At 46.9% G+C, this 27,060-nt stretch overlaps 3 protein-coding genes across 3 annotated transcripts; all 3 read right to left on the bottom strand.

Annotated features, from left to right (window-relative positions):
• Positions 1–6,551: 6,551 nt before the first annotated feature.
• LOC117864320 (protein root UVB sensitive 1, chloroplastic) lies at positions 6,552–10,367 on the bottom strand. The gene is made up of 7 exons (XM_034748374.2): positions 9,638–10,367; positions 9,273–9,548; positions 9,037–9,093; positions 8,391–8,589; positions 7,782–7,888; positions 7,330–7,503; positions 6,552–7,250 (listed from the first exon to the last, which is right to left on the bottom strand). The coding sequence occupies exons 1-7, from the start codon at positions 10,337–10,339 to the stop codon at positions 6,978–6,980; spliced, it is 1,788 nt and encodes a 595-aa protein (XP_034604265.1). The 5' UTR covers positions 10,340–10,367; the 3' UTR covers positions 6,552–6,977.
• Positions 10,368–11,015: 648 nt separating this feature from the next.
• Positions 11,016–11,558, bottom strand: LOC117864600 (pathogenesis-related protein 1C). Its single transcript, XM_034748727.1, has one exon. It carries the CDS (start codon positions 11,556–11,558, stop codon positions 11,016–11,018), a length of 543 nt encoding a protein of 180 aa, XP_034604618.1.
• Positions 11,559–22,637: 11,079 nt separating this feature from the next.
• On the bottom strand, positions 22,638–25,463 carry LOC117862864 (pathogenesis-related protein 1A). The gene has a single exon (XM_034746398.2). The coding sequence runs from the start codon at positions 23,567–23,569 to the stop codon at positions 22,838–22,840; it is 732 nt and encodes a 243-aa protein (XP_034602289.1). The 5' UTR covers positions 23,570–25,463; the 3' UTR covers positions 22,638–22,837.
• Positions 25,464–27,060: the final 1,597 nt, after the last annotated feature.

The following is a 27,060-nucleotide window of genomic DNA, read 5'->3' as shown; positions in this document are numbered from 1 at the left end:
CTTATTTATTTCCCGTGATGAAGTTTTGGAATAAATTCAAGTTCGAATGAATCATATAACATGTTAAAAGTGATGAACATGGAAAATGAAAGAATGATTGTAGTATAAGTGAAAACAGCTCCCAGACTCATCATTGATCTTATCAAAACGAATTCCTTCTCGATATGGATGCTTGTAGCTGTCAGAAGCAACTATCACAACCCTTCCTTCTATGCCACTCTCTTTAGCCGTAACATTGATCTTCCCAAGCAAAAGATCAGTCAGTAGAAAATGTCCTGCAGAACAGGACAGTTACTTTATGATGTCTGAAATTTTGCATTAACTAAGAATCATGGGTTACTACGTCCAATAAATCTAACCAGTACATACAAATGTCATTTTTTAATGTTGCATATATTTTAATTTGTTCCTTCAAATAACTGAAACTGTAGGAATTTGCTTTTCTCCTTGAGAAAAAAAAATCTGGGTACAATATTTTACTCTTTGATTTCATACAAAAGCTATATAAGAGAGTAGCACCACAATGGTGCCATACCAAGGTGATTCGTTGCAAAATGCAGCTCAATGCCATCCTCTGAAAGCTTGAAAGGAACAAATGCAATCCCTGCATTATTACTTGAAACAGAGAGGAATTGAATCATCCATTTTGTATAGTACCAAAAAGTGTTGAATACAATATGTTTTGTAACATATGTGTAAAAGAGTTAGTTAAATAAACAGTTTCTTAGTGCTAGTTGTGCATGTAGAATTGGGATCCAAATCTCTAGGATTTAGTTAAAGATTGAACATGATCCTAAATTTCACAGAGCAATCTTCCCTACAAACTGGCCCTTAGATCGCAACATATCATTAATGTTGTGACATTCCACAGCGACATTAAGATTTCCTGCAATGTATTGACCATCAGAATACAGTGTAATTAATAGCGGTTACTTCTGATGTTTTAGTTATGCACCTATACTCACATAAGAATGTTCAGTGGGAGGTCCAGCGCATTAAACTTCTCGACGAATCTTCTCACTGATGACATTGAGCTAAGGTCAAGCTCAAGCATCTCAATCTTGGCCTTGGGGACTTGTTCCACAATCTTCTCCCTCACCTGCGAGCCGGTGGACAGATTCCTCACCCCCATCACGACATGCACGCCACGCAGCGCAAGAACTCGGCATGTTTCAGCTCCAATCCCACTGGACGCACTTGTAAGTAGCACAAATTCAATAGCAGAGTAAGAACTGGAGAACAACTAAATCCTGAAAAAATTGCATACAGAAGATGAACTCCGGACCTGTCCTGAACTCCTGATATATTTTCCTCAGAGTGCTAGTACTAATAAAGTGAGCTAAAGGCAAGAAGCGACTAGGAGTGGTAATTGATTAATTAATACAAACGATTCCTCTCCCTAGAACTAGTCAATAATCAGGGGAGGGACAAATCAAGTGCCACGGAATCGGAGAGCAGGTACGGCTATTGAGAGAGACTGAGTACACTTGGTTGCGAAGGCATGCGAGGAGAGGGAGGGAGCAGAAGGTTACCGGTGACGATGGCGACGAGGCCGGAACCGTCGATGCCGGCGGTGACCTCCTCCGCCGTAGACGACGGCGAGAACCCCGATGGGCTCATTCTCCGCCGAAGTAGGCCCCACATCGTAGTCCCAGTAGGTGGGAGAGCAGGGCAGGGGCAGTTTGGACTTCGGAGTTTTTTTTTATGCTCATCTTTGGAGTTTGGACCTGATCTCTCAAACCAATGGTGTTCTTCCTCCATAGTCCAGACTCAATGATAGTCTCCAAACCATAACTTTAACATTAGTTTTTTTGTTAATATATTTATAATACATGTAAAATATATACTGTTGTAGGACTATATTCATACGGATATATTAATTAGGTTCGAACACACACAACAAACAAAAGAATAATATGTATAAATTTAAAATAGTTGACTTTAGAAAATGTCATTTATTTGTCATGCAAACAGCCGAACACAAAACCCACAACTAGTAAAAAGAGGCATAGACTATCCGTTAGACCAAGGAGCGAAATTATGTTTGTGCCAAACAGGTACGAACGGTAAGATAGACAATTTAGATGGAATAAAGAAAATGCCCGTGAATTAAAGAAAAGATCACATCTGATTTTTCAAAAAAAATAACTGTATGTTGGAGATATGCGTTTAAATCCACCGTACATGAGGCATATTATGTAATTCATTGCTGCTCCTAGGTAACCAAATTTAGATTTAAACCGACATGTGTAACACGCAACATACTAATATAAACGGTGTATAAAAGCAACATAAGCAAATCAGATGTAATCAAAACTTCTAAGCACGCAACTTTCCTGCACATGATGTAACCCAAACTATAACAGATCCGATCTTTGAACTTACAGATTAAGCGCTCCATCCTTGTGTAGACTCGGATGCAGGGTTACTCGGTGCAGTGCAGATCGTCGATGAGGTAGCGCAGAACGTAGTTGATCGATTCGAGCGGTTACGTAGTTGTGCTGCCTAGAAACCTTATTACCGCCTCTCATGAAGGCTTCCTGACGGCAACACAGCTCGGAGATACCGCTCACCCTCCTCCTCGGTGCACGCCAAGGAGAAGAGCCAGTGAGATCCAGCAGCTCAGCACCACAGCACACTTCACCAGAAGTAAAAAGGGAGAAGAGAAGGAATTCGTGGGTCTCTCTCGTGCGTGTGTTCCTGGATGTCTCCAGGACTTCTTATAGAGAAGACGGCAGCCCTCTGCTGACTGTTTCCGCTACAAAATCGCCCCACTACTTGGCAGTAGTAACCGCTCAGTTAATTCGGGATTAAAGCATTGACTGCGTGATTATCACCTCTAATGACCGTTGTCAAAATATCACATGCAAGCGGCAAAAAGGTTACACCAACTTGACTTGGCTGCTCGCTGCGTTGCAAGTCACAAGTCATGCGGTTGGTTACGTGAAAAGGAACATGAATACGCGTGCACAGTTGTGTAACCCAAGCCCCATTCTCTTTTAGTTACGTATTCAAAGAAGTGAGAAAGTTCTCCTATTTAAGTTGGCTTTCACCAACTTAAACTAACAGTATGGGACTATTGAATGCCACCGCACTTTTACTAACTTTAGGATTCCATTAAATGGGCCTCTCCATGAGCCATTTTTCGAACACCGTAGTGCATGTTTGAACTCGTTCAAAGTACTCGTTGATTGGACCGTTCGACATGAATTTCAAGGAAAATTGGGGCCGGGCCATATAAGAAAATTTTTGCAATGTTGCAAAAGGGCCCTAAGTCTTTTAAAAAACTAGGACCATGCAAGTATATAGTGACATAACCATTGTTCGTGCACCATATAACTATGATAGATAAACAAGGAAATCAGCAAAAGATTAAAGGACATATAGCGGGAAGAAACAACATTGTTGTGGGGATCATTTTATTTGCATAAATAAAGGAAATTGTGATTCCGATGTTGGCTTTGAGGAAACAAGATATTGCATCACTCGATGCAAACTTCAAAAAGCTAACCAGATTGTTTGGTTGAGTGCAACGGGTCCCCCCATCACGTCCCACCGCGTTCTTCATAAGCACATGTCCTACTAATTCGCAGGATTGCGTTTGAAAAAAGTCATATTTTTATAATATAATTGTCACGAAAATCTGATTTCCAACTCGCAACTACAAAATCGGGTAGCAAGGGCATCCAACTCTTAAAATCGGACAAATTTGACCTTTGGGTTGTTTCAAGAATGTTTTGACATTTTCTAGAAATTTAAAAAGTTTGATTTAATAAAAAAGTTATAAATAATTCATTTCAAATTAGAAAAATTATGAATTTGGTACCTTTTTAAAAAAATGTAGGCTATTTTCGATATTTTATTTAAAGTTGTTTACATCTCATTTGTTGCTTTTCCTATTGTCTTATTGCTCGTAATAAAATACAAGTAACATGAACAAATAAGATTCAAATAACACCAAATAGAGCACCAAAAGATAGGTTACATTTTCAAAAAAAAACTTTTGGCATCAATTTGATGTTTTTTCGAATTTTTTTTATCAAATTTAAAAAGTCCAAAAAATGCAAAACCACCATTGAAACCACTCAAAGGATCAAATTTATCCAATTTTGATAGTTGGATGACTCTCACTATCCGGTTTTGTAATTATGGGTTGAAAAATTAAACTTTTGCGATGGTAGGGTGAAAATAGGATTTTTTTTCTTTATGTTTTCCTAGTATAATCACAAAATGAACCAGCGACGATGTGTGGCGTCCCATGATCCCATCTAGTATTATGTCGTTTTAACTATAGCTGCCTTCGAGGCCAAGGATTGTTGCTCCAGTACAACAATTTGTCTACTGGCGTACGTACCTATTCCATAGCTTTAGTTCACCTCATGCTGCGCTGGATCTGAATTGGATATTTGGATTGGACAAATAATTAAGGTACGATGTGGCCGGAGCATAGGAGACAGTCTGATGCCATACTATCCACAGTACAAGCAAAGGTTTGGTTAAGAGGTCTTGGATCCACGTCAGCTTTAGCTGGACCTCGAAACAAAGTCAAATTGTCGCGTCAGTTCATAAGCTACTGTAAGTTTGTTCCTGTTCGCTTCAGCTTATCAGCCGGCTTATCAGTATTTTCCTCTTATAACAAATTAGTCGTTTCAGCTTTTCAGTCGGTTTATAAGTCCAGCCGAACAGGACCGTCCAGCCGAACAGGACCTTGGCACACGTCGCAATGAACTTCCTCGTTCAGTTATGACTTCCTCCAGGTCAAGCGTGAGCTATGTGGATGGCCGGCCTACGATTCAGAGTGTCGTCATAGTGTTGAGGGGTTAGATGATGCCAGCGCTTACGACACCTATCTTCAGATGATTATGCTGACTCATCCTCGGTAAAATTCATATAAGGTGCACATGCCTCCCCCAACTGAATCCACGATGAAACTGTAACCCAGAGCAAAAGCAGAGTACTACAGCCTTCCTTGCCAGTTCCTTGCTGCACCGGCCGATTGAATCGCTCAGCCCGTGCTTCTTCTGCGTGTTCCTCCGATCATTCCAAGACCCGGAGCTGGATTTCACTGATAACTCCTGCGCTCTTTGTTGCATCTTGTGGCAATGAGACAGAGTGCTGCTAGTTCTTCCGATCGCCATAACCTGTCGCTTCTGCGTGTTTTCGGTCAGCTTCTTCTCACCTTATTATCAGCAGAAAGATTTCAGAGGAATTTGTAGTGTCGTGTGCAGAGTCGCGGTGAAATTCCCCTGTTACAAAAAAAAAAGAGGGTTTGTCGCTTTAAGTTTTGTTTCATGCTTTCATAATCATAACTAATATAATCCAACATGTTCATGTGCTTCTCAATAGGCCAAGGAAAGTGGGTCCTGAAGAGGGTCTGCACCGGATAGCTAGCACTCAAGTATTCCAACCCAAAGGTAGTATGTAATATCCACTGTCTTCAAAATAAAATTCATACACAACTGTATTAAACTGTTTTTAACAGTATTTTTGACCTCTGTTTTCAGTCTTCCCTTCTAAGAACAATCCTTGCACCATCCCCATTCCAATCCCAAACACATAGATCTGTCACAAAGTTCCTCTTGGTAGCTGGTTCAAAGTTGAAACAACAACCAAGGAAGAGGCACAGAGCAACGAGGAAATGGCAAGTTCAGTTCAGAGCCAGAGATCTTCTGGCACCAGTAACCACGTTATCCTTTCACTCTGCCTGATCACGACTTGCCTTCTGAACATAACCACCCTGCCTCTCGCCATGGAGCAAGGCGGACACATCCTTCTATGGGTTAATCTGGCCGTCGGATATCTGCTGGCCATGGCCTCGTTGTTCTCGACCGATGCGGAGACTAAGGCAGCAGTGGCGAAGCTGAGTGTTATCTCAGCTTGGATTTCCATGGTTGTGGTGATGATGGGAGAACTCAGCCGCACACCTCCATAGGTTCTTAATGTTCAGGCATGTCACTGGGTTCAGTTGGAGGCTGAGTTCTTCGGATGCTTTGGCTTAGTCTATGGCAATTATCCTTGCAGGGGTCCTTCAGCAAAGTGGTCAATGCATGTACATGTACTACGTACGAAACTGGTCTGGGTCTGTATCATACTTATCAAGAAGTATTGCTGTATTGCTATCTGGGTTCAGTATGTAAGAGAGTTGTAAAGTTTGCTCTTTGCTGGATAATAGTAATACTGTAAATTATGCAGCATTTGTTTCCTCAGAAATAAAACTGATAAGAATCAGAACATACTCTCAATACGATTCATATCTGCTTTGCCACTAGGTTCTGCAAACCAGAAGACATCTAACTCCAATTTATAAAGCATTGACACAGTGAATACAACAGAAAGAACTCACTAAGCAAACTGGGAGAAACAAACTTCACCTGTACACCATCACATTAAGAAAGCTCACACTGGCTTTCTACATGTTGCAGAGGGTACAAAACTTGTTTCTGGACAAGCTATGAATAGCTGCCAGACTATGATTCAAGCAGGTAGTTGCCCGAGTAAATTGATACTTGGCAAATTAACTAGTTTACATTCTCAGACATATTGCACTAATATTATGGAATGTGGATTTATTCCAATAAACTAACCAGACAAGTATTATCAGCAAAGTTGATCTCAAGCACACAAGGTGGCCTACTGATAATCTTTCATCATGTCTTTAATCTTTATAGTTGCCCGAGTGCTCTTAATCTTGTGAGCACTAGTACAGGCTTCAACAGTCAAAACCAACTAAAAAGAATTCAATTCTCAACAAAAACTATACTAGAGATGTTGCCAGCTCCATCCTATGACGAGGGTAACTCTGAGGTTATTTGAGCACCAGGATGTTTGAAGACTGTTAGTTTAGAAGCCTGAAGGATAAGGTGTCAAACCACACTGCCAGTTAGACAAAATATAACTCTCCGAAAACTGATCAGATAATGAGCGCACTGTACATCTCCAAGGGACTGATCTACGAGGACAGCTAATTGAGCCAAGTCCTAAGGAGTAACATCTCCTACTTGTATTCTTACGGGTAAGGGCCTCGCAATTAGACCATCCATCACCCAGCCACCGACAGAACCATCATGTTTGACATGGCTGAATTCTCTCTGAGCATAATCCAGGGATACTTCAAGCCTTCCACCTGGCCTACACTCTGAGACAATATTGCTTGGTCTAAAGCCCATAAATCTTTCCAACCAATACAGATAGCTAACATGGAACAAAGATTTGAGCATGTCTTCAGGAGAAGATCCCTCTTTAAGTACAATCTGTAAGCAGGTAAAATATTATTAGCTGAATGCACAACAAAACTGACATTTAGGAATACTTGCTTCAAGATGAACTTACACAAAATTTGCCCTTGTAATTCGTAAGCAGGTACTGCTCATTTTTGTAGAGATCAAACAATGCACATGCATCTTCTTTACTCTCAATAATTTCACTTAGTTTAGAACCCAATTGTAACCGCTGACAAATTTGATCTGCAGCATCTTTTGCTTCTGCTGACAAAATCTTGCATTCCTGTTGCAAAATCCAAGAAACCGCAGAAAATAAGAAAATGAAATAAAACAAAGGAGAAAAAATGAATATGTGTGATGATATTACTCGAGCATTCCTAACCAGAAGCTAGTTGGATCTAACAGGACACAATTATAATTTGGACATTACGAAACACAACTATATGTGCCACATGATCAGGCAATATTGAAAAGAGGAGCTTTAAGGCTTAACAGTTGAGAATATAATGTCGGGAGAAAAAATTGGTCAGTTATACAATACTGAAAGTAACCTTGACTTACTTTACGTGAAGCACCAAGTGACAGATTGAAGAAGAGAGGTTCCTCATCATTCACCTCTTTGACTGATGGAATTTGTCCACTTAATAGATATTCACTAAACACCAAGCCTTCATAAAAAGGACAAAAAAGTTTAATCACATCCTGTAACATTATCATTCTAGAGAACAAATGCTAAATGTCAGGGAACAGAACTGATACAAGGATAGGAAATAACTACTGTTGTAAGTTTGTCCCATATAGAAAAAAAAAAGAAATTCAGGAGTATGAGAAAGAGAGTATTATTTTAGCAAAATATCACTACAGTACTAAATATATGCTTCCAGCGTTTAATGTTATCCATTGAATAAAATAGACACATTTTTGACTGAAGAAATATACTGAATGTACCTTCCATGTTTACCATTTCACTCAACCATTTATCAGAAATAAACTGTCAGTTTTTACATCTGTTGAACTTTTTATATTCCATATCTAGCTTAGTAAAGAAATTAAGATGAAAAAGTAGCCAATTTGATTACATAATATCATCCCTACACAAGTTGTGGCCATATAGGGTCAATAAAAATAAGGGAAGAATTGAGATAAATAACAGTGAAGAAATCAAATTACTTGCACGGTACGGATTCAGTGTTCTCAGCTGAATTGATTGATAAGACTTAAGGTTGCAATACATGTGGACAGCAGTAACTCCAGCAAATGAAATAAGAGCTAATGGTACAGATGAATGAATGTGATTAGCCAACACAATGCCAAGCCCTATGCCAACGAACTTGCTAACCATTCCTTGTGCTTCACCCTTTGCAATAACCTGAATATTCATGTCATTTTAGTCACTGAGATGAAAATGTAATGAATAGGCATACAATGTACTTACTGAATTTAATATCGGAAGTGTTCATATGATAGTGTGATTCTTTATTTCCTAGTACGAACAAAAGTGGAAGGGATTCAGACTAGTGGGTTGTAGGAAATGTTTTTTTTTTTGGGGGGGGGGGGGGGGGGGGGCGGGGGGAGGGGAGGGGATGGTGCTATGACATGTATCAATGTACTGGATGGGTGCAGGAAGATCTATGGGAGATAAATTTTGCCTATAAGGTGAACATTTGATGTTGAGGTACAATTTCACATTGACTAAGTAGATAAATGAACATACAAACTATAATTTGATTTAATAGATTGATGCACAATGAATAGAAAACAAGTTATCAGGGTCTGCTTAATTAATAATAAACTAAACATACGAGGATAAGCACACCTCAGCAAAGTTCCTTTGGACTGCAAATCCAGCATAGAAACAACTTCTGGTGGCAGCCTGCAGACAAGAAAACTTCCTGTATTAAAACCGTTGCATTGCATCATCCTATTCACATAAGATAAATAACAGCAGCATGATACATAATCTGTCAATGTTGAAAGATGATAAATTAAAGCAGCAGTTTACTCCTAACAAAAAAGGCGAGCAGTAGTTTACTCTACCAAACTAAGTCTAACCTGTATCAAAGCAGCTGCCGAGCGACCAGCTCCAGCAGCCGCCCCAATCGGAACAAACAGGTGAGGGAACACTGGAGTCAGAATTTCGAGCCCATAAGCCGTGTTCTCCAGAAGATCAGCAAACAGCCTCCAGCCTTTGGGGTTAACATCGAAATGCCGGCCGAATTTGGACAACATGATCTTGCTCAAGTATCCGAGCCCATCTTTCAGCACCCAATTCACCGCAGCTGCAGTGGGTATCGCTCCTTTCCCTAACCCGACCGCATAGAGAAGAGCCTGAACAATACAATTCAGGGAATAAAAACGCTACACTTCACCTATCAGCTTCAGATAATTGCCACAGATGCTCGGACGAGAACCGGTACCTGAGTGGAAAGCACCCCGCTGATCTGGCTGGCCACGCCCTGCACGGCGCGCCACAGCGAGTAGTTCAGGTAGTCGCTGCTGACGCTGTGCGGGTAGCCGTCGGGGAGCAGCAGCTGGACAGCAACATCGGCGCAGCGCCGCCACGACCGCTCCAGCTGCCTCCGCAGCGCGGCCACGTCCACACGGGAGCCTCCGCCCTTGCCATCCCCTTCCTCCCGCTTCGACCCGTCGTCCCCCGCGATGAGATATGAGGTCCAGGTCGGGTCCGGCACGAGCCGCGTGCGCGCGCCGCCCCTCACCTCCCACACGCCCCCCGCGCCATCCCCGGTGGCGCCGAGGGCCTCAGCGAGTGCGGACGCGGCGCCGGACTGGAGGAGCAGGAACAGGAGGAGGAACTCCGGGTGGAGGGCCTGGAGCCACCGCCGCCACCACCCGTCGCCGGGGTCGGGAGGGTCCGTTCCTCCCCCGCCGCCACCTCCGCCTCCCCCATCGCTGCCGCCGGCGTCACCACTGCCGCGGAAGCCGCCGGGTGGAGGGGACGATGCGGCGAGGGCCGGCGGGGAAAGCTTGGCGGCGAGGCGGGGGAATTGGAGGGCGGTGAGGGAAGGGGAGGAGAGCGGGCGCGGGGCGACGCGGGCGAGGGGAGGTGGGGGTGGTAGACAGGAGGGGAGGAGGAGGAGGAGGGATTGCGGCGAGGACATCTCGGAGGAGGGAAGGGAAGGGTGGGGGGGAGGGGAGGCCGCCCGGCGACGGTGGCTTTAGAATTTTCAAGCTCGAAGACGGAGGTGTGGGGGCGGCGATTGGGCCAAATGGGCTAGGTGTCATGTGGCCTTTCTAAGTTTTTTTACTCTCAAAAAAATATGAATGAGATTTTTTTAATGATTGGTTTTTGTGAAAAAGTAAGAAAAATAGAATATGAGTGTTGGATTTATAGCTTCAAATGTGACAACATAATATGGAATTTTTATGATATATTTTTTAGTTTGAAATGTACATCTTGCAGACAATGCTCCCTGTTGTTGTTAGTGACTTCCATGAATGTTGCGACGGGCTCTTGCTTGGAGAATGAAGAGTATGATTATTTGCAAAACGTTGCCAAAAACATGTTAAAATGTTGCGGGAGGATATTTTCTTGCTTTACGACGATTTGCATGAATATTGAATGAAACATATAAAAATGATTTAGTCGTCTGCTTTCCCTTTTTCTGGGAACATATGGTCATGATATAGTCATCTTATGACGATCTATTAGTTACCCTTGCACACCAATGGTGCCGATTTATTTATATTTTTAGAATATTCGGAAATGGGTGGTAACAGTATCTTTCAAAGTTTGGAAATGCGTACAAGAAGCTGGAAGAAGTTCGTCATGTCACATCACTTAGTCCCCAGCCCCCTGCGGTACGCGCACGCCGCCACGGCGCCGCCGGACGGGCACGCCACCAGGGCGCACCCGAGCTGGCGCCACTCGGGCTTCACCACCAGCCTGTAGTTCCCGCACTCTTGTCCGGCCGCGCACGTGTCGGCGGCGCGGTCGTACCACGGCCGCTCGGTCAGCCACAACGCCACCGCGTCGGCGGGCGTCGGACGGCCGTCGTAGCCACGGTACCAGGTCATGGCCGTCCCCATCTCCACGCGTACGGGGGCCCGTTCCTTCTGGTCCAGGTCGCACCCCGCCGAGTCGCGGAGCCAGCTCGCGTGCAGCTTGGTGCGCTGCGCCGCCGTCGCGTTCCACGACAGCGGCGGCACCCCGGCGTCGGCGCGCACGGCGTTGATCAAGGACAGGAACTGCGCGGCGATGGCCGGGCCGCGAGGAGCGCGGCGTGGGGATGGGGCCGCGACGTCGGCGGAGGCGCCCGAGGGCGGCGAGGCCGCCAGAGCCAGCAGTGAGAGGACGGTGAGGTAGGTTAAGGAAGACATGGTTGTCAAGTCTGCAGATCATACTACGTTCTTATATAGAGAGAACTGTAATTGGCCTTTCTACGTACGGTAGGTAACTCTTCAGTATTATCTCCTGCATTTATAAATCTTTTAACGTACCTGACAATTAGTTTCACATGAACATAAGAGTGATAGAGAATTATGTCATTATATGGATACTTAATGTATCATAAATATGCGTTTTGCAGTTTCTATGAATAGGCTAGTACGTAGATATATTGCAGTTACAAAATAAACTAGTTCACTGTAATATGATTCTTGCAGAACGCAAGAACAAAGGGAACAAATTAAAGTTATGGTGAAGCTTAATGCTTTTCTGTGATAAAATTAGAGGTCTTAAAGAAGTTACTTTTCTCTACGGTTATGATCAATAATACACAAGATCGACAAATTTGGTGATTGAAGAAATGTTCTAAGCCAAAACAAATTCAGACACACAAATAAAATGTTCAGTTGTATTAGTGTAAACCAATATGTCCAATTTTTAGTTTATTTGCGAAATGAAATAGAAGAAGGGCAAGACATGCTAGATGAAACATAAGCTAGGAGTTCTATTTAGCATTGCATTGATTTTCTTTGAAGTGCAAGGAAGATCGCGCACCCACGACATCGTGGCACGGCGTGACGTCGCAGCATGGCAAAGTGCAGCGCGACAGCTACGCACGGCACGGTGCGGTGTGGAGCAGCGGCACGGCGCGCTGGTCGGGCCAAAGGCCCGGCCTTGGTCAAGGCGCAGCCTAGGCCACGCGGGATGGCGACGTGACGCGGCGTGGCACGGCGCGGGGTTGTGGCCCGGCCAAAGGCTTTGGGTACGGCGAGGCTGCGGGCGCACACGGGTTGGTATTGCGAGGTGGCGGCGCAGCGCAACGATGTCGAGCGCCAGCGTGGGCGGCATGGCGGGGTCTAGCCCCGGGGCCATGCCAGCAGTGTGGCCGGGGCGTAGAAACACCCGATGTCCTAGGCACGCGCGATCCCGCGGCATGACAAGGCCATGGAGGGGTCAAGCATGTGACGTCGACGGCCAGTCGTGCTCGTGCTCAAGGGAGCCGGCGGCGAAGGCCAGGAAAGAGTGAGGGAGAGGGAGGTGGTGGCGCTCACTGCTGGTCAACGAAGAAGATGGACGTCGGCTTGACGAAGAGGTGGTGACTTGCGGATCTCCTTGGTGCGGATGACGGCGATAGCAGGTCCTCCAGGCGCAGTGCTCTGGCTTCTCCTCAGGCGCGGCCTCTTTCTCCTCCTTCCTTCTTCTCCTCCCATCTCATCCCCCTCTCTTCTCTCCTCCTCCTCCCCTTCTCTTTTCTCAAATTGGCAACGGCGGTTGGGGAGAACCCCGGGTGGATGGAGAGGGCTGGGGCTTGGCCTCCTTTTATAGGCACAGCGAGGCGGCTAGGGTTAAGGTTTCGGGGGCGCAGCACCGGCGAGTGGGTGACCACGATGGCGCGGCAGCTCGATGTGGCGGCCATCCACGGCCTCCAGTGCAAAAGCGGAGGAGCGGGGGAGGCGTCACGAGTATGGTAGTGCGCGCCGATGTGGACGCAGCCGGCGAGCCCGTACCATTGGGCGCGCACACGCCGTGCGCGTGAGGCGTATCACTGGAGGAAGAAGAAAGGGGAATAGGGCAGCTGACGTGCGGGCCCCACCTGGTGGTGGAAGAAGAGAGGGAGCGAGGTTGCGGCAGTCTAGCGGGTCGACTGGGGTGGCCAGGTGGGCCGGTGCGGAAGAGAGGGAGAGTTAGAGCAGGCTAGGCCGGTTTGGTTGCGGGCCGACCTAGTGCGCTAGTTGGTTAGTTTAGGTTTTGTTTTTATATTTTTAGTTTTAGATTTAGTTTGAATTTTGAATCAGATTCAAAATTCAAACACACTCAAATTGGAAAGCCAAATAAAACCCAATAAAATCCAAATCAAATTAGCACATAAGTTTCAAAATGATTTTGAGATATATTTAGGGAATTTTTAGGAGGGATTAGAAGTTGACCTCCATTTTTAAATGAGCATACAATGCATACAAAAAGTTTTAAATTTTTGAAAATTCACTCAATTTGATATTTCTAATTTTTAGGAATATTACATCGGATTTTGGTAGACTATTTACACAGGTGTCACGAGCCCGCGCCCTCCGCCTTCCGGCCAAGCGATGCGAGCGAGCACGTGTGGAGCTTTCTTCTTTCCTGTACACATAGCTCAATGAAGTGGAGCTCCACCACTTCCGGCACTACTCTGCTTCTTATGGATGCATAATGTACTCCCTCGATATGCTAGAAATCGTTCGATCTCGATGGACTCCAGAACAAATGTTGACTGGCTCAAGAATGAGGCAGGGTAGAGAACATCATATGTGTATACACAAGTTTCGACTGTGCGCCAACTTCAATGGGAAAGAACTAAAGTAACTTGGGCCTTATTTAGTTGGCCAAGTTGGGAGATGCAAAATTACTGTGCCAGCACTGTAGCACACTGTAACGTTTCGTTTGTATTTGTGAATTATTGTCCAAATATTGACTAATTAGGCTCAAAAGATTCGTCTCGCAAAGTACAACAAAACTGTGCAATTAGTTTTTAATTTCGTCTACATTTAGTACTCCATGCATGTACCGCAAGTTTGATGTGATGGGGAATCTTCTTTTTGCATAGTATCAAGGGCTTACCTCCCAACTCCCAACTTTGACACTATGCAAAAAGAAGATTCCCCATCACATCAAACTTGCGGTACATGCATAGAGTACTAAATGTAGATGAAATTAAAAACTAATTGCACAGTTTTGTTGTACTTTGCGAGACGAATCTTTTGAGCCTAATTAGTCAATGTTTGGACAATAATTCACAAATAGAAACGAAACGCTACAGTGTGCTACAGTGCCAGCACAGTAATTTGGCACCTTCCAATTCAGCCAACTAAACAAGGCCTAAGTAAACATGGCCTTGGATGGGAAGATAGAGTGCTTCAATTTCAATTCTCTGAACCCCATTCACACTGATACGAATCGAACCAAATTCACTCCACCGAATTAGTCCAATTTCACACCGGCTAGGATGCGAAGAATATGAAAAAAAAGAGGAAAGCATAGGTAACAAATATTTTTATAAGGCGTAGGTCCCAAATTTATTACGAAATTCCTATACTTTCGTCTATTAAAACTACTTGTCTTTTTTTTCAATCACACATTACATACGCAGGTGCTCACATACACACACATATTTGCCCCCAACGAATGCACGCACGCAACCTTACCTCTATAAGCACATTTGAAAGACTGAGCCGGCAAATCTTCGAGATTGACTAAGTCACTACTGACGCCTCGCTATCGGCGAACACAATGCACCTTTGCTAAGTCGAGTACTCGAATCCAGATGGGCAGGTTCCGTCATAAGGAACCTTACCAACTGAGCTACTCTCTGTTTCCAAAACTACTTATCTGTTTAAGAGCATGGATTAATCTACTAGTGTTTATCTCATAAATTTTCAAGTTACGTATTCCTCATGCCAGATAACTATTGCTGTCTGTTATAGATTGAAACTACCACATGCGCGGTAATATAATTACCAAGTTCACATCATTTTATGGTATACATATAAATATACGTTGCCAAGTGGCATGTCAGCGTTCTGTGATGGAGTACAATCATAACAGGGCTCGAATAAGTTGCTGTATGTGCATCCAAAAAATTACTTAGCGCATGAGTTTAGTGACTCATAACCATATCACCCCGTATCAATTAATGGTATTTCTGACATTTTTCAAAACATGGGTGGGTGTATATGACTGCCGTTCAAATAAAGTGCTTGAATGCTGTGGATCTTCTTCTACTGGGTACAAATTGTTGCAGATGAATTAGTTTGACAGAAACTTGTTGCAGATGAATTAGTTTGACAGTCCGCTACTTTGTGCAAAATAGTGTGGCTAGATTTACATGTGGACCCTGCGTCAAAAGTTGCATACAAACTCAAACAAAAAAACTACCTAATGAGTTTTTATTGGGTACCTAATGGTTTCTTATTGGGTTGTAACCATATTTGGCAAACAGTTTGTATAACTTATGTAATGAAAAGTTTGGGGTAGTGTGGTGTATGATGGTGGAGGTTTGGTTTAGGGTGGATTATATTTATTTTCCTGTGAGAATGGATTGGTGGGGTTATAACCTGGGTTACAACCCAATTAGCAGGACTAGGTACAATCATGTGGATTGTTAGTGAAGTGGTAATTTGAGCAGTGCACCCATGAACCTCTGTTAGGTGAAGTATGGCTTTTCCTTATATACAAACAAATAGCATTGCCTCTTCTCATATATATATATATATATATATATATATATATATATATATATATATATATGTATGTATGTATAGCACTCAGATTCTCTGCCTGGTTAGTCTTCCCCAGTGCCATTTTCAAATTTGTTTTTTTTAAACTAATTGAGCAGGAGAGCTGCCGAAATGAAGGAGTTCCATACTGGAAAAATACAAAAGGAAAAGAAGAGAAAAACAAAAAAGACTCGCCCGGTTGGATTGGGATATCAACACGGGTAGCCACTCAACTCAGAACTGCCACACTCGACCTGTTGGATTGGGACATCAATGCGGCCTCACCACTCCACTCGCCACGGCGGGACCCACCAACATCTACGCTCGTGTATTCGCCGAAACCTCCGGGCGTGGCCCTGCGTCGATAGGGAACCGATAGAAACAGACTGCACCACACCGATAAGGTCACCGCCATGCGGGACCCTCCGCTGTAGTACCGCTGCAACTCCACACTCCATCTGACAGAGTGATACCACCGAATCCGGACCTCTCGTAGGCTGTCTCGCAGTCGCCACCGTGATAACACAACGCGCGGGGACCTCGCCTTATCTGTCGCTAGACTCCACCTCGTTCTCGTCGCCTCAGAGAAACACCATGCGCAGGGGCCTCGCCACGCCTGCCACCGTACTCCTCATCACGGATCTATTTCTTTTGTCGCTGTCAGAGTGGTGAGCAATGTTGCCCCGCTCCACAAGATCTCCGTCGATCAGCCAAGCCGCCGCCGCAGGTTGACTTCGCCTCGTGAGGTCGGCTTCGCCAGGCTAATAATGCCGGTGAGGGCTTTCACCCGGAGCCTCCCAACTCCTGCACACTCACAGCTCGGCATTCCCTGCCACAATCACGATAGCTTATCTGGAGCGGCGGCGTCGCCGCACCTCCTCGCACCATCGTACCTCCTCGCCGGCAGTCATCCTCCTCGCGCCGCACCCTGTGCCGCCCTCCGCGCCGCTATCCTCCGCGCACGCTCTGCGTGCATCACCTCATCCATGCCAACGCCACCTCCGCGCCGCCATCCTCCACGCTAGTGCCCCCTCCGCCCGCCGTTCTCCTAGGTGGCGCCTCCTCCGCCGCCGGGTCGACGCGCCTGCGTCATGGTATCGTTACGCACCTGCGTCATGGCCGGCGGCAAGGCACCCGCACAGCGTCGCGTGGTACTCGTGGCCATGCCTCCATTTTGTTCCTCATGTCCGCCGCCGCCACCAAATCCGCCACCGCGAACTCCTCAGCCTCGCGCCTGGCAGTCGTCCAACACCACGTCGAGGACCACGCGGCCATCCTGGCAATGTGCACAGCCCACGCGCACTCTCAGCTTCCCAGACATACGCATTCCTCGTCATCTCCTCGCGGCCACGCGACCCCATGGCCCTGCGCCACGCTCGCTGCTGCCGTGGCACAGGGGCGCCAGCGGGCCCCATGCCCGTGCGGGGCTCCACCACTGCCGGTCGTCACCGCGCGTGGTTTCCTCACTCATGCCGAGGTTGCCGCCGCGCGTGGTCCTCACCCGTGGCCAGGGCCGGTGCCGCCGCACACGGCCTCACTTCTCGCACCGGTTGTCGTCGTCACGCCCATTGTCCACCACCCAGTGCGCCGCCGCCGTCGCGCTGCCGCCCTCCGCTCCGCACGTCGCCTGCCGAATGGGACAGGAGCAGCGGATCTGGGGTCGGGGAAGCCGGATCCGCCCACGGCGGGGCCGGATCCGGGCTGCCGCCGCTCCAGCACGCCACCCGGCCATGACCTTGCGCCGTCCCGCCTCGGCGCCCTAGGCCCGCACCGAGCAGTCTACCCCGCCGCCGCCGTCCTTGGGGGCGCACGAGCTTCCAGCGACCCCCTCCGGCAGTGGTGAGGTGGGCTCGAGGGGTAGGGGGGTTGGCGGCTGCTATGGCGCCGCCCGTGTCGGCCGCGGTGGTGGGCGACGTGGGGGCTCCAAGGGAGGTGACGTGGGGGCTCTAAGGGAGGGGATCTTCAAACAAACATAGGAAGCAGCTACATTTTCATATTTGTAGTCTTAGGATAGTTAGTAGCCTGACGTGAACACACATCTTGGTACTTAAGGAGCCTGGGTAGAGATACCAAAAGTAAACGACCGCTTGGGAGGAAATTGAGGATACCAGTTGGGAACTTGGGATCGGAGTTGCAGCATGCAACCCGTTGGGAATAGAAGGCAGCAGGACGAACTACTTCTCGTCTGATATTTCTGTATCCACGGAGCCCACGTGCTCGAGGCTTAGACACAAAGCATCTGCAAGCGGATATGCTAATAGCTTCTTCGATAACTAACTAGCCTTGTTGCATGTAATGGAGCTACTTGAGTACTAAGAAGAAGATTTACACATCCGTTGGAGAGAACTGAAACCCGGGAAGTCGCTGCTGCACGGGAATGATAGCGAAGACGATAGGCCTGCAAAGGAGCGGGTCGATCCGCTTGTGAAATTAACAGACGGATCGAACCGGACCGAACCCAATCAGAACAGGAGCGACAGGTTCGTTACTCCCATCGACCCCAATCGCCCCTGGGGTAGGCATATCAAGTTAATTTATTTTTTCAACCTAACTCACCCCATATTTATATTATCTAAACCCAAGCCAATCCACTCTACTGGTTGATAGAACCCACGGGTTTACTATATAAACCTATGAGCTCATATAAAAAAACTTGTATATATTTGAAATAAATGTGAGTCAAATGTGGATCCTACGTCAAGAGCTGAACTCTAAAACTAAAACGTAGGGTTCACACCTTAAAATTTTAGCGAAATTGATCGAAATTTGTTGAAAAGGACAGAGTTTGACTACCCACTACTTTGTACTAAATAGTATGGCTAAACATACATTTAGGCCCGCATTAAGAATTAGACCCTAGAATTAAAACCTCACGTTCACACCTTAAAAATTTAGCGAAATTCATCAAAATTTGTTGGAGATGACTCAATTTCACGACCCACTAGTTTGTGTAAAATAGTATGGCTAAACATACATGTGGATCCCACGTCAAGAGCCGGACCCTAAAATTAAAACTTCACGTTCACACTTTAAAATTTTAGCGAAATTGATCAAAATTCATTGGAGATGACTCAGTTTAAGTGTCCGCTACTTTGTGCAAAATAGTGTAGCTAGACATATATATGGGCCCCACGTCAAGAGTCGGACTCTCGAACTAAAACCTCCCTTTTTCACACTTTAAAATTTTAATGAAATTGATTGAAATTTGTTAGAGAGAAATTGATTGAAATTTGTTAGAGAGAAATTGATTGAAATTTGTTGGAGATGATTTAGTTTAATAATTAGCTACTTCATGCAAAAAAGTATAGTTGAACTTATATGTAAGCCTACATCAAGAATCCGATCCTTAAATTGTTTTGTGAATCAAACTAATGCAACCCACTCTAAATCACTCCCAAACTATTTCCTCTTAAGAGCAATCCAAACCAAACCAAATCATTTGATGAATGAGCTTATTAAATCTAAACAACTTTCAAAAGCAACCTAATGAGTAACTCCAAGAGTTTAAAAAAATCTCCCCCAAAATTATGGCCCTACAAAAAAAATTTTCTCCCAAGATCCTATCATCCTATAGCAGATCCCCAATAATAAACTCCCTGATGCTTCAAAACTAGCCAGGGTGAACCTGTACTTCTTTCCTCTCGCAAAATCACCCCCGGCTCGTTCTTCCTCCTTGGGCTCACCTGCACACGCACGATCGTCATCTTTGCTGCGCAAGAGGAAATGGTGGTTGCGGGTGTCACCTCCGACCATGGCATCCTGGTTGTCACCCTTCTTTCCCTTCATGGCGTAGAGTGATGACGCCGCGGCGGAGGCGGAGGCGCCGTTCCCCGCGATGCGGTCTGGAGGCGCGGGCTCGGCGGGCCCCGAGCGGCGCTGGATCGAGCGCACGGCCCACTTGTATTGCGCCGGCGCCGGTGCGACGGCGTGATGCGGACGCCCAGCGCCGCGAAGCCACGGCAAGCTGCTGACGTCTCCTTGCTGATGAAGTCGGCGTAGCCACGCCCGAGCTCCTCCGGCGGCCCCACCTCCTTGTCAATCTCGTTCCTATCCTCATAGAAGTAGTCTTCGTAGTAGTGCACGCGGCCGTAGTCGTCGTCGTCGTCGTCAGGGCCCGTGAAGATGGCCGTCTCGGCGGGGAGCTCGTACGTGGCGTCGCCGGAGGGACCTAGCAGGCTGAGCCTGTACTGCGCTCGCACGCGCGCCTCGTGGTCGTCGAGTCGGAGGTAGAAGAAGATGGAGCCAGAGTCCGGCCTGGCGGCGTCCGCGCCGTTCGGGTAGTAGTACGTGGAGGTGCCAGGCGCGGCCGCATGCGGTGAACGGTGAGCTGATGCTCTCGCCGTCAAGGATCGTCGTGGACCACGAGTAGCCATCGATGCGGAACACGTGGAGCAGTTCGGGAGATTGGGGAAAGACCGGACCCGGTACTTTTAGCATCCACGTATTTTTACGGGAAGAATTGGGGAGCTATTAGAGATAATTTTTTTTTATTTTTTTCCTAAATAAAGTTTTGGGATAATTCGGATGTGCTAGCACCCGGACGTCCGATAATTTTTTTTATCGGACGCTCCGTCGCAACATTGAAAAATAACTATCGAAACATCAAAAATCAACACTTGCAACATGAAAACATGCACTAAAAATAGTTTTGGAACTCATGCACGCCATCCATCTCAAGGATAAAAAATCCCCATGTGCAACATTTCATCATGTTTCATGCAACATTCATTAGAAGATAAATTTGTAACACCTTTACGTGCATGAAACATCTCGAATTGTTTCGTGCAACATTCAAAACAAACACATTGCAACAATAAAAAACACAAGTTGCAACATCTCGAATAGAAATAATTTTGTGATCTCGGCCAAATCAAGTACTGCAACAACAAAAAAAAGCATCTCTTACAACATTGCAACAACAAAAAAGCATCTCTTACAACATTGCAACAATAAAAGAAAAGGAGGCCGAAACAAAGAAAACAACCATATGCAACATCGTGAACAAGTTGGTGCAACACCCGATTGCTAGCAAGTTGGACTATTGCAAACAGATGAAACATCAAAAGCCAATTGTTGCAACATCCAAAAATCTCTACTGCAACACCAAGAGGTACCTATCGCAACATGGAGCCGTCAGTAGGTGCGCCGACACGGGTGCCGACTTCTCCTGGCCGAAGACGCCCTCGCCGTCGGCGATGTAGATAAAGGCATTCCAGCCCTCTGGGACAGGCTGGTGGATTTGGGAGCCCGGGCGCATGGTGAAGTCCATGTACATGGTCAGGGTGCGCATGTAGACCAGGGAGCGCACGCCGAAGGCCTCGCCGGCGATGATCCATACCTCTACGCCGTCCTTCAAGGCGCGACTGATGTCCTTGCTCTGGAGCTTGATCCAGAGCTCGTGCCCTTATGCACCCCCATCCCCCGCTGGTATCTCCGAGTGCATGATGCCCCGGCCGGCAGTCATCCACTGAAGGAAGAATTCAGTTCAGGGAATAATGTCAGGACTGCATGAGCACGGTGATCATGAGTACAATTAGAGAGCAGATTGGCTGACCTGGACATCCCCTACCCTGATGGTGCCCTTGTGGCCTGCTATCTTGGTGGGTGCAGGCTCCCTGCAATTCCAATCCAACACAGAAGGAGACATTTGAGCGAACAGCTCGTGGGGGGCAGAAGAACAGAGGCAGGTAACACAAGGTTTGCTTGAGTAGAGGACACGCACCTCGAGCATGTAGGTGACGGTCTCGAATCCTCTGTGGGAATGGTTGGGGAACCCGGCGGGCTTGGAGACTGAGACCTCGTCGAGCATGAGGAAGGGGGTCTAGGTTCCTGAGTTCAGGCCTGCGCAAACAGAGAGGCAAAATGGGATGGATGGCTTCCGCTGCAGTGCGAGGAAGGGGTGCTGCCGGGGTGGGCGAGGAGGACGCCGGGGTGGGGGAGCGGGTAGGGGATGAGGCTGTCGTGGTGGGGGAGCGCGCCGCCGCCGACCAGGGAGGCAGCCATGGCCGTGCGTCGCGGTAGGCACGGGGCGCGAGCGTGGAAGGGAGGAGGAAGCTAGGGACTAGGAGGTTGAAGAAGAAAAGTCACGGGATTAGGATGAGGAAGAAAGGAACAGTGAGAATAGATAAGGTAGACTGACTAGATAGGAAGCGTCAGATATTTTTTGTGGTAAGCGTCCGATGCCTACGGACGATCGAATCATAGCATTACCGTAATTTTAAAGATCTTTTGAAGTTGCTCTTGTACCCAATCCAATTAGCCGGCTTTGCAGCTCCCCGCCGCCTCGTTCTCCTCCCGATTCCTGCCCACCAGGTCGACCCCGCCGCCCACCAGATCGAGCTCGCCGTTTGTCCAACTAGCTTCTCGGACCTAGCTTCCTCGCCGATTCTACAGCTATTTGATCTAACAAATATTCAGATCCATGTATTCATCTTGTAGAAAGAAAATATGTGAGACAGTTCAGATAATCAGATTGGTGTTTCTATCATCCATTTGATCATCTTCTGAAACGATATGGAGCATGCTTCTCATATGGCTTTGTCATGAAATTTCGTCTGGCAATGAGTTAATGTTCTCAGCCAGATTTGTTGGAGGTTCTGTAATTTAAGTAGTCTTTCACACTTTGTTCTTAATTTCTCGTTTCAGAATTTCCATGATTTGCATTCCATCTGCGATTAGTTATTGTGCAAATACCACCAGCAGGGTTCGTCTGAATTTTGTTCCGGTACCTCCAATTTGGAGCTACGACCCTGCAGCAAATCAATGGAATCTCAGTTTTATTTCAGCATACCGTACGTCCATGGGACGTTGGTGTCTCGGTGATGCTTAAGAATCACAACACACAACGAATAGACACACAATAATCCACAGTAAAACATAACTCGATGACTCGACCATATGCATGGCAACCAACTATATTTTGCACGGACCGAGCAACATGATCAGCTGGCCGGCGACGATCAGTAGGGCCTGCCGGTGCCGTAGTTGCCCGGCGGGAAGTAGTCGCAGACGAGGAGGGTGTCGTTGGAGCCGCACACGATCCTGGCGCACCCGACCTGCGTGGTGTTGCGCCACACCACCTGCGTGTACCGCAGGCACCCGGCGCCCGGTGGCGCGGCGCACGAGTTGCTCCCGTAGTCGTACCACTGCCCCTCCGCCACCCACGGCGCCACCAGAGCCGTCGCGTTCCAGTGCCGGCCCTTCCCAACGACGACGTTCTCGCCGAAGTAGAACAGCGGCGACCGCCGGGGCGCGCAGTCGCCGCGCCGCGACTGCGCGAAGCCCTTGGCGTACCCGGCGATCTGCGGGCTCCAGACCAGCGGCGGCACGCCGACCTCCCGCCGCGCCTCGTTGTGCACCGACAGGATCTCGGCGACCGTGGCCGCGGCGCGCGCGCGGCGGCCGGCGTCTAGGTCCGTGCCGTAGCTCCCGTCGTCGTCGTTGGTGGCTGCGGCGCTGCGTGTGCACAGTGCAGCAGACAGGGCTAGGAGCAACAAGATGGACCAGAGGGAAGACATCCTTGTTCTAGCCATGATTTGGTTGTTGAAAGCAATTCTTTTGATGGGATGGATTGCGAGTTCGACGTGATTATCATTGTGTATATATAGGCGGATTTCAAGTCCGGTTCCCTGAATTTGAGGTGCGAGTAGGCGGTCATCGATGTCTTTGAACGCTCGCATGGCGGCTAGCATGCATGACTGTGTGCTCTAGCTGGTTCACGCCATGCTCATTCTTGGCATCCAAGACACAAGCGAATCTCTCAGATTGTTTATCCGAGATAATCGAACAAAGTACATGTTGGATGGCTGAAAACGAGATGATGTCCTTGACCAGAGCAAGGAGATTACGGTGAGGTGTTTCTGAAGCCGGTGGCGTCCTGTCAATGAAACTGAGAGCGAAGATTAAGGAGCAAGCAAGGGCAGCTGCACTGCAAAGCAAGCCCTGCCGCCCACACTGCTTGCCGTAATCGACTGATCGGTGCGTGATTTTTTTTTCCGTTTAGCATATCTTGTAGTCTTATACCACGCGGCATTTGACCAGCTGTGAATGACAAATGATGAAACTTTAAGCTCGCAGTCTTTTTTTTTTACCAACCAGAGAAACTGTCAACATAAAAATATTGCGGAATACTGCACACATAATTGTTTGCCATTTTTATCAAAATACGTGAGAGTAGCTACTCGTTACCAGGCAGGAACAAACCTATAATAAAGTGAAGTGGACCGTGATGCTTCAAAGAAACGCAGCATATAAGACAAGCTGCGAGATGCTAGGTAGTCCCGCGAGTTTGAATAAAATAAATAATAAAATGCATACCTTTATTAAAAAAAGTATAATATAATGGCTGACTATTAAACAAGATGTCCAAAAAAAAATTGGAGGTCCAAAAATGCACAAGAGCAAGGCCCATCAAGCGAGGTGGCCCGTAATTGGCTGCCAACGATGAATGCCTCAAAATGAATTTCCCCTTGAGATAATCAGTGTGGTCATTGTATACTTATACTGAAAATAAGGCAAAGAGTTTGTTGTTTGCTATAATCAATACAGGAATGAATCGCATATGTTGGTTTGCAATTGCTTAGGAATTCAATGATAGTGACTTTTTTAGTTAGGGGGCAAGTCTACACTTTTTGTTCGATCGAGCTGCTTTTCCCTCATTTTACTCGCTTAGCCCTCTTCAGGAACTTGTACAATCAAATGATCAATGCCACCACAAAGAAAGCAAACTAGATTATTGATAATTTGGTGTACATAGTCAATACATACCTACTCCATCCGTCCTAAATTACTATTCATTTTAACTTTTGTATAAGTGCATAAGAAAAAACATGTTTTTAGAAAAGTCAAAACAAATAGTAAAACAAATAGTAATTTGGGACGGAGAGAGTAGTATTTAGTTAATATACCTATATATATGGCGTATCCTAATGTTATCTTGATGATACCGGTACAACATATATAATTATCTTTTGTTTTACATAATTGAAGCTTATCAGCCAGGTCAACGATTAGCATTAGAACCAATTACTAAGTAGTCAACAAAAATCCTATTACGGCTGATGTGTTCCTAACCAACAAAAATCCTATCTTTAACCAATGTCTTCACCTATCAAGTAAACCTTTCGCGTTTCAGGTACCAAAGAGCTAGTACGGGAACCAGCCAGATCCACGCCGGGAAAGCTCGGATCTGCTTGGGCGCGGGTATCATCCTCACCTCGTAGTCGCGGACGAGGGAGAGGCGATCCCAGGCGGCGAACGTGGTGGCGACGAAGCCGACGACGAGGAGGGCCAGGCGCGCCGGCCGCTTGAGGTAGTACCACGGGCTCAGATGGCGCCACCCTGGGGACGACGAGTGCGACGTGGTCGAGCTTGCGGAGGACGGCCACGAGCGCATCCCGCGGCAACGCCGCCCAGCCCCTCGGCGGCGGCGGCGGCGTCTGGGGCTCGGGTAGGATACGGTCTGGGAGAGCGGGGTGGACAGGAGCAAATTCAGGGATGAGCAGCTCGGTAGGAATTGGAGCCGAGCCGAGCTGTGGATTGGAGCCGGGCGGGAGAGTGCGCGAGCCACGCGTGACCGAGGGAAATGGTTGACCCGGCTACAGAATGAGTTATTTTGTGGCCGGCTATAAAGAAATATATATATATATATATATATATTTTATATATATATATGGGGTTTGCTGGCGTCCGGCGGGAGCAACTCCTGTCGGACGCATGCATCACCATCCGTTTTAAATCTGACGGCTACAGTAGTACCACAATAAATACCACTAATTATCCGACATTCCGTTGACACATCAAAACAAAATAACTGCAACATCGAAAATCTATGGTTGCAACATGAAAAAGATGCGAAAAAATAGCTCAATATAAACATAATATTCGTGAGGGAAAATTCCCACCGCAACATTGAACACATGTTTCATGCAACATTTCCAAAAAAATCATCATATGTTGAGTTGGGGTTGAGCTCATACGGGAAGAAATATTGCAACATGAAAAATTGACAGGTGAAACAACAAAAGCGAACTATTGCAACATCGAAACATCTCAGAAAATCAATCGTTCAACATCAGACGATATGTTCATCCGCAACACCCGTGCGCATCTACAACGCTTGCAACATCCAAGAATTCGTACTGCAACATCGTGAGATACCTATTGCAACATGGCAATCGGGGGGGCTGTCCGTTAATGATGAGGAAAAAAACTCACCGCAACATCTGTTTTCATGTTGCATGGAACATTCAAATCTTTTATTGAAAATGCAACATCCAGATAAAACATGTGTGAAACATATGCAACATCTAGATCTACTTTGCAACATCCACATGAAACTTCTGAAACACTTGAAACATACGCTTGCAACATGAAGCAAACCTTAGCAGGAGGAGCACTACACAGCGGGATCCGACGCTAGAAAACGGTGCTGGAGGAGGATGGCGGCAGCCGGCGCGGCTCGTCCCTAGCCGCGGGGGAGCTACAGCCCGTGCCCGGTAGCGCCTCAGCGCCCGACAGCCTTCCTCGTGAATCTCCCAGGCGGCCAAGCTCATTGTGGGCGGAGCAACTCCTTTAGCGGCTGGCGTGGCTTGCCCCCTGGCCGCGGGGGAGCGGCGGCCCGCGCCCCCGATGCTCGAGCAGCACCCGACGCCCTTCCCAGGCTCCGGCAGCGTGCGTAGATCGCCCACGGCCTTGCCTCACAGAATCCATAAGCTCACGGGAATCGGGCGAAATCATGGCAATCCGCTACCTCGCTCGTCGGAGTGCTGCCCGTGTCGCTGTCACGCTCATCACACTGACGCCGCTTCTCGCTACCACGCTCGTCGGAGTGCCATGGCGTGCTGCTTATTCCTCGCCCGTCCGAGCGCTGCCCCGATGTCGTTGCCCCCATGCGGCCGCTGCGCTCGTCGGAGTCTCATCGAGCTGAATGGTTGGAAATTGGAGAGAGAGAGAGCAGTTGGGAGAGATAAAGAATGAAAGTAGAAAAATGTGTGGTGTAAGTTAGGCCACGTCATTCTATACTGTTCTAATTTAATTAACTAACAACACAAAGGTGACGGGATTAGAGCGTCCGATGAGTCGGACGTCCGCTCTTTTATATATATATATATATATATATATATATATATATATATATATATATATATATATATATATATATATGGAACTAGGTGTACAAACT

The sequence above is a fragment of the Setaria viridis genome, chromosome 7, assembly GCF_005286985.2.
Source record: "Setaria viridis chromosome 7, Setaria_viridis_v4.0, whole genome shotgun sequence".
Classification (NCBI taxonomy): domain Eukaryota; kingdom Viridiplantae; phylum Streptophyta; class Magnoliopsida; order Poales; family Poaceae; genus Setaria; species Setaria viridis.
The sequence above is the reverse complement of the archived record's forward strand: the minus strand, read 5'-3'. Positions and strand labels throughout refer to the sequence as shown.

Bases quoted from the DNA above. Each gene is read 5' to 3' on its own strand.
- LOC117864320 (XM_034748374.2), bottom strand. From the start codon at position 10,339: ATGTCCTCGCCGCAATCCCTCCTCCTCCTCCTCCCCTCCTGTCTACCA. The intron at 9,549-9,637 runs GTACCGGTTCTC...TGTATTGTTCAG, and splicing joins GCGGGGTGCTTTCCACTCAG to GCTCTTCTCTATGCGGTCGG. The intron at 9,094-9,272 runs GTTAGACTTAGT...TCTTGTCTGCAG, and splicing joins CGGCAGCTGCTTTGATACAG to GCTGCCACCAGAAGTTGTTT.
- LOC117864600 (XM_034748727.1), bottom strand. From the start codon at position 11,558: ATGTCTTCCTTAACCTACCTCACCGTCCTCTCACTGCTGGCTCTGGCG.
- LOC117862864 (XM_034746398.2), bottom strand. From the start codon at position 23,569: ATGCTAGCCGCCATGCGAGCGTTCAAAGACATCGATGACCGCCTACTC.